Below are 10,704 nucleotides of genomic sequence, written 5' to 3'. Positions count from 1 at the left end.
AACCCAAAAATACAGATACTTAGGCTGCAAAAACATAATAATTATGGCTGCTGGGTGCAGTTAGAATTAAAATAAAAATGAAATCTAAATAAAACCTGCGTTGGGCGGTTTGCTCCTGGTTTTCGTGCAGGGTGTTCGGTGTTAAATTTGGCTGAACTCTGCATTTCCACTCCGAGCCAAAGTGGCAAGTCTGCCCTCATGTGGATACAGAGAGAATCAGAGTGAGATCCTCCACACAGTTGGTAATGGAATTTCACTGTGGGACATGATGACAAGCCAATTAAACGCGTAATGAAACCTCAGTTCTCCAACAGCCTTTTGGGGAGAAACTAGTAAATGAAATAAGCAATATTCCCACTCCGTTGTTATTTTTATAAAGCTCGCTGAAACAAGGAAAGTGGGTGAGGTCCAATTGTTGCTGGAGTGGAAATTATCTGGTGGCATCACGAGAACGCATTTGTACAGTGCTTAGTGATTACAGAAATATACCCTGCTGAGATATTGCGTTGAGATGAGTCCCCTACAATCACCACAGGCTCTTATTGTGGAGCGGTTTCACCTGCATTAATAAAAGAAAAAGAGGGAAACGCGCCTTTTCCCTTCATCCTCTGCGTCAAAAATCCACATTTCGTCCATTTTGAAAAACACAAGCGGATTCACACTCGGATGAATGTACTTATGTTTTTTCAAATGGCGATTCCTTAACAGAATATCTGGCAATGTGCCCACTGCTACATTTCAATTCCCCCCCCCCCATGGATGCCAGAATGCGCCAAATTCAGGGCGAGATGCGCAGATAGCTTATCTCCTGATTTCTCCAAAGAATCTGCAGCCTGGAGTGAAACTACTTTTGGGACAAGGAGGTGAAAAAAAAACACAGTCTTTTTGTGGTCTGGGGGTTGGGACACCAAAGTCCAATAGCCCCCTATTTAGACATTTACAGCTGCTTTTATTGTACTGTCTAGACGGTTCAAGGTTTAGTAAACAATCTAGTGTTTGTAAGGGAAGGAAATAACTGGACCAAACAGGCCTGAAGACTCCCTCCATATAATCTCACATATATGGATCATGTGACAGGTTTCGTGACTATATGATGAAACATGTTTGTGTATTTTTTTCGTGTCTACTTTATTTCACAACACAACGTACATTACATGCGTCTTTATAAATGCACATACAGTACACAAGGAAGGAGGCTACATAGTATAGGGTTTATATAAATTATTTCAAAGCACAGCTCGCGCTTTGCGGAGATATTCAATTGCCAGTAACGCGAAAAAAAAAATATGAACACAAATAAATAAATGTATTATATAGGATTGTAATGCAAAAAAAATAAACATAAAAAATATGGCATCTTGTTGGATTTTTTTCTTTAAATGCCAGAATTTTGTGGAATAAAAAAAGGATGATCAGGGTTCATATGTACAGAGGAGAGCAGTCCTTGAAAAATGTAGGTGTGTGTGTGCGTGTGTGTGAGTGTGTGTGGGTCAGATGCATCAGAATAAAGGATTCCCGGTGAAATACTGTAGGCGGTCGCGGTTGAGCTTTTTCTCCTTCATGCGTCTGTTCTGAAACCAGATCTTCACCTGTCGATCCGACAGGTTTAACATCCTGGACAGTTGCAGCCGCTTCTCCTTGTTAATGTACACGTTGAAGAAAAACTCTCGTTCAAGTTCTCGGATCTGGTATTTGGTGTAAGGGCACCTCTTCTTCCTCGACTTGGTCGATGAACCTGCAGGAAAAGTAATAAGAAAAAACATGGAAACATTGTTGAATGTCATAAAATGTTGTAAAATTGGAACTAAAGTCCACTTAACATGTTTGCAGATATAGTTATACACCAAATGGTGCAAAAAAAGGCCCCTCTGTTCCTCTGCACACACTCACACACACACTACACACACCACCACTAGAGAAATTAGCATCAAAATGAACTTATATTGCACTGGATTTTACGCATACGTGGCTGTTTGGAGATTTATTCCCCTTTAAGTGTTGCAATATCTGCACAACGCTGCCTATAAGCCAATTATATTAACTTTAATAAAAAGATGCATATTTTATTTGCAGTTCTCTGCCAATAAAAATCAATTCCACCAGCCTCTTATTGTTACTAGACGCCAGGTAACCTTTAAACCACGGATACTTGACCGTTTCCCACAGTAAATACCTTTACAAGCGTAAAGTAGATCTTATTGGGATATAAAAAGCGTTTGCATGCTTATAAAGGAGACACATAACCGTGCACGGCCACAGCGGAGGACGCATAGCGCGGTGCAGACCCTGCTATTGTCCCTGAGTGAACACCTTGTAAGACAAAAGAGGAGGAAAAAGGCGACTTACTCTGTTGGCTGCTCTTGTCGCCGCAGTTGGAGGATGAGTCCTCGTCCACGCTCCCGCTCGGGTCCGCTTTGTCCTGCTCGAGTTTGGTCAAAGACTCGCTGTCGTCGTTGTTGTTGTTCGCCTCATCTCCGGGCGCAGCAGAGTCTGTCTTTTGTTTGGGGAGCTCCGCGCCGAGCTTTTCCGAGTTAGGGGTGTCCAGGAACTGGTCGAAGGCCTGGGGGAGCACCCCGTTGCGGCCGACACCGGTGAAGAAATTGCACGGCGAGCTGGTCCCTCCGTGGTGGCCGTACAAGGACTCGTTTTTGAAGATCACTTCCGCCCTGCTGCCCGAGGACTGGATCAAGTCCCGGTGCATTATCTCGTCCGCTGAGTAGTACGACGCGTAATTGCCCCTGTAGTGCCATTTGCTGGGATGGTCCAGTCCATAATCCCTGAAAGCGACCTCTCGAACAGGTTGGACCTGGGATATGTTGGGGGAATAGGGGAAATTGACCTGGCACGAAGTGGTCTGCGGTAGAAACGACGAGACTGAAGTGAAATCGGGCGCCGAAACGTAATAAGTGCAGCTCGGTAAATACATATTTGACGCACAGCTGCGATCATCGTATTCCGTCATATCTCTGCTTCCCTTTCCCTCTGTGCAAAAAGGGAGGAGAGGAATTGGCAGCTCGACTGTGCTAAACTTTGTCCATCTATAGCACCGCGGGCGCGTGGAAAGACCCCGCCAGGGAGAACAAATCGGAAACGTAGGCAGACCTGCAATACATCTTGATCGATTCTTGAGGTAATTGTGTCATGTGATCCAGCTAAGAAATTACCATACATAATATCAGTCATTAAAACCTGTCCGGAGAAACTCATGTGAGCGCATGCGAGAGACTTCATTGGCTCCCTGGCTGCAGAGGAAACTCCTCTCCAGCCTTCCTGCCCTATAGCTCAGGGAAGAAAAAAAGAAAATTTGTGAACCACTGCTGGAATATTTGATTTAAAGCTTCACAGCAGCACCCTCTCCATCCTGTAATGACATGTAATGACAGCCTCGCAGGCGCATTCCGCTATAGTGGCGCACTTTTGGGGAGGTGGCATGTTTGTTTGCTGCAACAGTTAGGCTGCAAACATTGGAGTTGACCTCCCTACAAGACGCAAAGCTTGAGGAGAAGGGCACCAAGGCCAATGTGTGTGAAGGCATGTGTGTGTGTGTGTGTGTGTGTGTGTGTGTGTGTGTGTGTGTGTGTGTGTGTGTGTGTGTGTGTGTGTGTGTGTGTGTGTGCGTGTGTGCGTGCGTGTGCCCCGCTGCTGCACGGCAACACAGTACTGCAGAACTGTGTGTACGTGTGTGTGATTCACGAGCGACTCATTAAGTCAGTTTTTATGCAAATACACTTTAGGGTTCATTGCATATAATGCACCCAGCACCGTGATGGTTGGAGGACAGTTAAATACACACGAACGAAAGAAATATTTGAATAGTAGAATAATAGATGAACACGTCTCTTCCCGACTACACCTTGGTTTAGAAGATGTGTAATAAAATCTACTCTGGTGTTTAAATAAAATAAAAAATAATTGTAAAAAGTTAGTTGCACTTATATATTGCACTCACATGAAGCACTTGTAGTTTGTCTTTTTTGAAGCTAGTTGTACTTACATGATTCTTGCTGATCTGGGTTTGTACCCTCATGGTTGAATGCACTTATTGTAAGTCACTTTGGATAAAAGCGTCAGCTAAATGATATGTAATGTAAAGTAATGATTCATCGTCACAAGGATGACAAGGAGCTCACTTAATCAATGCACCCCCTGCATTGGAATTCAGAATTTATATTTTGAGGCCATGTAGGATTGTTGCTATTTATTTTATTTTTTTAAGTTTGAAGCACGGTGCAAGAAAAGCTCATGCACAATAAACTAAATACTAAACAACTGCTGTGCCATTACGCATAGTGACATACTCTATTGTACAGCATGCCCTCGCCCACATGTGCCTCCAGCTTTTGCATTGGAATGCTAAGACATTTGTTGCATCGTTTTTATTTTCATTGCTTGCACCTTAACGTTGAATTGAGATGAACGCGTTTCTGGACGCAGCCAAATCCAACAATGAACGGTGTGGTCTTGCAAAGGCAGAGAAGTTGATTTTGGAGCTCACTTAAACGTATAAACTAAGTCAACTGCAAGCATGACTCACTGAGCACACCATGGCCAAGTCCAGAAACAAAATTATGCAGCTTTGACCGTCTGTGGTCCAGGTGATGTCCAACAAGAATTCACCAACAAGCCGCTGCGCCCAAACCTGTGTATTGCGCCAGAGCAGCCATGCCTGCAGTGTTTCGGCCTCCCTGCATGTCGCTGGGATAAAAGGAGGCAAAACTTCTGGTGAACGGATAAACCTCATATCTTCGACCAATGATATTGAATGAGTGAGTATGATTTAATTCCCATTCTAATTCTTTTTTTTTTAAACTACAGAAAAAGGCAGAAAAACAGTGAAATTAAAACCAAAGCACTTCATAGTTTTCACAGGCCTGAATCAGTGACCACAAAGTCGCTCGCTGTTCTAATTGTAGCTCGGTTTAACTGTGGTCAAAGACGCAGATCCTTCACTGCTTTGAGCTTGAAGGTCACACACACACACACTCTCTCTCACACACACACACACACAATGTGGAAGAAGCTGTAAGGCGACTCGGTTTATTGTTATTGGGGGGTAAAATCAGCTTTGTGGTCGGCTTCTCAGTCCGAAGACCCTCACTATACTTCACGTTGAAAGCCCTCGGGCACTTAACAAAAATCCACGCACCACTGTCACACCAACAGTTATCTGCAAATTGAGGGTGAAAACTGGACATTTCCAGACAAATGCAGCGAGGAAAACCTTGCAGTGAAATCCTAAACGTCGTATGAGACTGAGTAACTTTATTTACCTGTAAAATAGACAAAGTTTAGGAGACCTGGACCTGTTGAGTGTCGCTTCTCAGTGCTTCTGCGTTGTTGCTGTTATTATTTATATTTGTTGTGAAGCAAAGAGTTTTATTTACTTTAAATTGAATTTTGAAATGTCCTAAACAATTATTATATAATATTATATTTTGCACTGTTCACTTTTGTACCTCAGAAGGACTCAAAAATGCAACGTGTTCATTAACTAAGATTAAACGTATCCTCCAAGACTGCACAAAAATCCACAATAGAGAATTTGCTTTGGTTTACTCACTTTAATATTTCACATTTGTAATTATTCTGCACTGTATAGGCTACTATTTTGAACTTAAAAAGTCTAAATCATCTTGTTGCTGTGCCACTGTGCTGTGCGTAATCTTCACTTTAATGCTTTTATTTACCAAGTCCAAGCAAGATGCTACATTAAAACCGTTCACATTCATGAGTAAAAATGTATACTATGTAAAATACTCCTCATAACCTTACAAAGAAATAACATTATGCCAATATTGTGGAAAGTATCGATGCACGTCCTACTAACTTGACCTTAACTTTGTTTTGGCGCCCCCACTATCTGAAAGGAGCCGGAGCAATGGCGCAGTCTGTCTGCGTTTGGCAGTAAAGCAATAAAATAACAAATACAGAGGGAAAACGTTACGTGTTGCACACAGAGAAAACTCAGCGTACAGCTCTTCAAAATAGTCTGAGCAATAAAAACTAACAGTAGGAGAAGTATAGCGTGTGGTAAGGATTTTAAACTGGGAGTCCAAGACGCTGGGGAACAACAGGCCTGCAGCCTATGGGCGCAGAATACGAATATCATGCATTCAAACAACCCAACAACACTGTGAAGGTTATAACGGACAAATTTAGCCCACATTGCTCAACAAAATAAAAGCCCTCGGCCAAAAACGGAGAAGAATGATGATCTGAGACCTGTCACTGATGGAAAACACATCTCTTCACATTTCATTACAAATTACAGGATGGAAATGTTACTGTGACTTTCATGAAGCTATAATATGACTGCAATGTTACAGGGACACAATAGTAGCAGTAATGAGGTGATGATGACGTGATGATGATGATGCAATGGGAGGGACCATTAATAGATCCAGTCTCCTGTAAGGCTTCATGTCAGTTGGAGGTGGGTTATTCTGAAATAGCTGCATCTTGGATCTTTGCTTTCAGAACCAGACTGAGCATTAGCGTTAAATATTGTAGAAACCAGTCTGTAGAAACCAAAATGTGGAAACAGAAGACTTAACATCACAGAGAAGTGTTTTGGAAAATAGAAACGACTATATATGATCGAAAAACCCACAACGTCCCCAAAATGTCTTCTAATACGCACAGAGGAAACTCATTTGTCGCATAAACCCCCATTCCAAATTTGTTTGCAGTGAAATAAAAAACTTTTGAGTTGCACCAGATCCATTTGGTTGCAGGCACAGTATCTACCCTCGGTCCAACTGGCGTGTGGAGGTCTTGGCTGTGGCTGTGAACTGCTGCTGTGTTATGCGTCGACTGTGAGGAGGAATTACGCATCAGCGCTAAGAAGGAGGAGAAGAGCCAAATATTACGTAAGCACATAGGAGCCAATCGTCAGAAAATATAGGAAAATTTACTATTTTGATGCATTAGCGAAATAATTTAGAATTGAGAATAAAGTGGATGATTATGATGAAATATTACAGTCGGCTTTGTGTTACTATATTCAAATGTGTACTTCTCTTTTTGAACAGGCGAGGACAGATATTTGCACATGGTAAAGCTGCAAGCCAGGACGTTTAATTTCTTATTCAAAAATAAAGATTTTTGGTATAAAAGAAACTAATATTTTTCATTATGCATGCATTTATAAGTCCATACACCCTTTTCTGTAGTGAGGACTATTCTGCTTATCCTAAGGAAGAGGTATAAGGACGATCGCATAAGCTGTTTGTCTTCCATCACCGCAGACATGACCATCGATGTTTCCTGGATAAATCCCTCTGACATCCATTTTACTAATAATTCCTAACATTTTGTGGGACGAGGTGCAGACTGGTGTGAGTTTATATAAACTCAAAAGATAAATATGTTGACCAAATAGTGACCGACTGACTGAAAGATCCTGAATTTGCAAGTCTGTAAAAGTGGAGCCTCGTTGTGGATACAATTCGCAGTTTAATTACCTGCATACAAATATAAAAAGACTACAATGATGTTCAATAAGTTATTTACAGGTTATTTAAAATGTTATTTATTTATAAATGTGTTTCTTCTCAGGTTGCGGCTACTTTACAAGATCTCTGGTCCGTGCGTAAAGAGATGGAGGGTCGTATTCACATTTTCATGTGTACCAATAACATGCTTTATGGAATTATATTTTAAAATGTTTCTAATCTGAAGTTTGAATATCTTTATTAAATTAATCAAGTATAGTTATAAAGGATGGAGTATTTATAATTTATCTCAGGTTGCGGGTACTTTTCAAGATCTCTGGTCCGTGCGTAAAGAGACGACCGGTCGCATTCACATTTTCCATATTAACCAATAACATGCTTTATGGAATGATATTTTAAAATAAGTCAAATCCGAAGTTTAAATATCTTTATTTAATATTAATCAAGTATAGTTATAAAGGACAGAGGTTCAAAGCAAGAGTGATTCCAATGCAATCTCATGTGGGACTGTACAACCATGTTTGTTTGTAGCGACACAAAAACCAGGTTTGAAAATGAAAATGAAATCTTACTTCAGCACAGTGGAAAATGTGGAAAACAATCCTGAACGTTTCACATCCACAAACTCGCGTTGTTTTACAGACATTTAAAAGGAAAACACTTTCCACCACTGAATGCGGCGCATTGTTTCTCCTCCACACAGCGACCTTGAATGTGGACGCGGTCACACATGGAACAAAATGTAACGTTGCTTATTTTAACAGACTCACAATAAACTGGAGGGAGGGGGGAGGCATGCAGCTATAATACATTTGAAATACTGACTTTTTTGTTTACGATGTTTATCCGTCGGTAAACATGAACTTGACTGTTTGGGCCTACACTTCATGCGCAGGCCATCTTATAAAAATACACAAAGACAGACTGGACTATAATCCTGTTTAAACTGGAGGGACGCTTGTGTTGGATGAGAAATAATTAGTCTCACAGGTTTATTTAAAACGCACCACGGCCCATCAGGAGGCCTCCTGCGCATTTGGAGAATCCCAGTCAGGGACGAGCACTGCGTAAAATCTAATCCGTAATCAATTCTTAAATTAGGCTACTATTAATCTTCCTGGCCCTCCTTGTGTGATCATTGATACAACTGTATAGACCATTTTGTGATTTGACTGTAAACACTTTACATATTTATAAATACACGTCAATGCCTTAAACCCGAGAGGGCTCGTGATGTGCTGCAACATTCATACCCTACACACACAACACAACATATTCTGTGCGCTGCTGGTCACGATCAAGTCCAAAGGTCATCGCATCAGTACACGGAGAAAGCCTGGTCGCGCATCAGGAGCCGCTTCTTCTTCATCCTGCGGTTCTGAAACCATATTTTCACTTGCTGGTCGCTCAGGTCCAATCTGTTTGACAGCTCCTTGCGCTTCTGTCTGTTTATGAACTCGTTCATCATGAATTCATTCTCAAGTTCAGCCAGCTGTGCCTTCGAGTAAGGCTTCCTCTTCTTGCGGATTTTCACTTGAGACGAGCACCACGGGGCACCTGGAGAGGAGAGGCAGAGTTTTACACTTTTAAATTAACACCAACTTCATCAACAGTTAGAAGCTCTGGAGGGAAATAAGAGTTCCCGGTGGCACTGTCCATATATAGAGCTGCTAGTGCCTTTCAAAAATATGGTTAAATAATATTGCAATTGTAAGGAGGCACGTCTACAGTGTGAATGCGAAATTAGTGATATTACTAGGAAAAGTAGCATCTACTTGGAGATTATAGGAATATTAGAATAAAACTGATGCCATATGAGAAATAAAGGGACTTGAACACTTACACAATATGCCTGAATATAATTCTTTTTTTAACAATATTTCTATAATGATGACGTCTAATACTGAATAAAGCATTCTTGCCATAAAATAAGACACATGAGCACATATCAAATCATCCTTGTGGTATCATGGTGGGTTTTTTTAGGAGCATTATTAATAGTAGAAATGGTAGAAACCATTAAATGAATATAAATGCTACTTAACCTTCAGTAAAACTCGTCCTGGAGCATGCGTTACTCGCTGGAGGCTGCAGAGGGTCGTGCTCCTGCTTGGTGCCGTTCACATTTAACGGGCCTGCTGACTCCGCATCTGTCTGGGCCGCAGCACCGTGAGGCCGGCCGTGCACATCCGAGTATCCGCCGTCACTCAGCGCCCCGTGCTCCCCGGTGTAAACCTCATCTCTCCTCGCAGCCTCCTGCGCCTTGTGGCCCGCGTCCTGGAAGCACCGAAGGGGCTCCTCCAAATGCGCCCTGATGTGGCCGCCGGAGGAGTTCAGAGACACGGAGCTGGACAGAAACGGCGGACAGTAGCCCCCGAAGGCGCGGCTCTGTGCGGCTGCTGCTGCTGCTGCTGCTGCTGCTGCTGGTGGTGGCTGTGCTCCTCTGGACGTGCACGAACTTGAGGAAGTCCACGGGAGCGTGCACACCTCTCTCCTATTGTACGGGAGCTGATGCAGCCCGGGTATGTGGGCTCCATTGCCCCGCAAGTTGGAGAAATAAAGCGAATCAGGTGGAGCGAAATTCAGCAGAGAACCAACGTAGCCGGGATTTAACGGATTCCGCTCACACATTTCCATGGAGCTCCCCTCAAACGCGTCTTCTTGCAAAGCCTTTTAGCAACTCCTGAAGAATAAAGCCTGGGTAATTGTTGATTTGTTAATACGGCGTCACGTGATATGCAAAATATGTTGTTGCGCTCCACCCTTGCTCCCAACACTGCAACGCAAAATACTCCATGAGGAAATATTTTGGTATTGTGGGTGGAGGATGGAGGTTCAATTCCAGACCTGCGCGCAGTCCTGTATATTTACACTGACAAAAACCGTCACATATCTGAAGAAGTCCTGAGCTTCTGTCAGTTTCTGTGTCACATGAGCACGGGTGGTATTTTGGTGCTGTGACATGAAACAATGTGACTCCATGGACTGAGCCATATAGGCTGCAGGGAGAAACGCACGGCCATGCATGCACAAGAGAACAGTCCCAAGGCAATGAACACCCCACGTGAAACAATATGTCACAATTAGGATAATCACGAAATAACAGAATGATTTGTTTGAAAAATGTTTTCTTGCAGGGATCAATGCACAATGCAATGTCTACACCATAAGCTACTTACTAACCACGTTACAAAGCATATTTGCATATACTACATACATCATCACAATCATACAAATCCCCCTTTTTGTC

At 42.4% G+C, this 10,704-nt stretch overlaps 2 protein-coding genes across 2 annotated transcripts; both read right to left on the bottom strand.

Annotated features, from left to right (window-relative positions):
• Window positions 1–1,109: 1,109 nt before the first annotated feature.
• hoxd11a (homeobox D11a) lies at window positions 1,110–3,118 on the bottom strand. The gene is made up of 2 exons (XM_035173666.2): window positions 2,347–3,118; window positions 1,110–1,735 (listed from the first exon to the last, which is right to left on the bottom strand). The coding sequence occupies exons 1-2, from the start codon at window positions 2,960–2,962 to the stop codon at window positions 1,500–1,502; spliced, it is 852 nt and encodes a 283-aa protein (XP_035029557.1). The 5' UTR covers window positions 2,963–3,118; the 3' UTR covers window positions 1,110–1,499.
• A 4,748-nt stretch (window positions 3,119–7,866) lies between these two features.
• Window positions 7,867–10,119, bottom strand: hoxd12a (homeobox D12a). The gene is made up of 2 exons (XM_035173748.2): window positions 9,500–10,119; window positions 7,867–9,011 (listed from the first exon to the last, which is right to left on the bottom strand). Exons 1-2 carry the CDS (start codon window positions 10,089–10,091, stop codon window positions 8,773–8,775), a joined length of 831 nt encoding a protein of 276 aa, XP_035029639.2. The 5' UTR covers window positions 10,092–10,119; the 3' UTR covers window positions 7,867–8,772.
• Window positions 10,120–10,704: the final 585 nt, after the last annotated feature.

This window comes from Hippoglossus stenolepis, chromosome 13 (genome assembly GCF_022539355.2).
Source record: "Hippoglossus stenolepis isolate QCI-W04-F060 chromosome 13, HSTE1.2, whole genome shotgun sequence".
NCBI lineage: Eukaryota > Metazoa > Chordata > Actinopteri > Pleuronectiformes > Pleuronectidae > Hippoglossus > Hippoglossus stenolepis.
The sequence above is the reverse complement of the archived record's forward strand: the minus strand, read 5'-3'. Positions and strand labels throughout refer to the sequence as shown.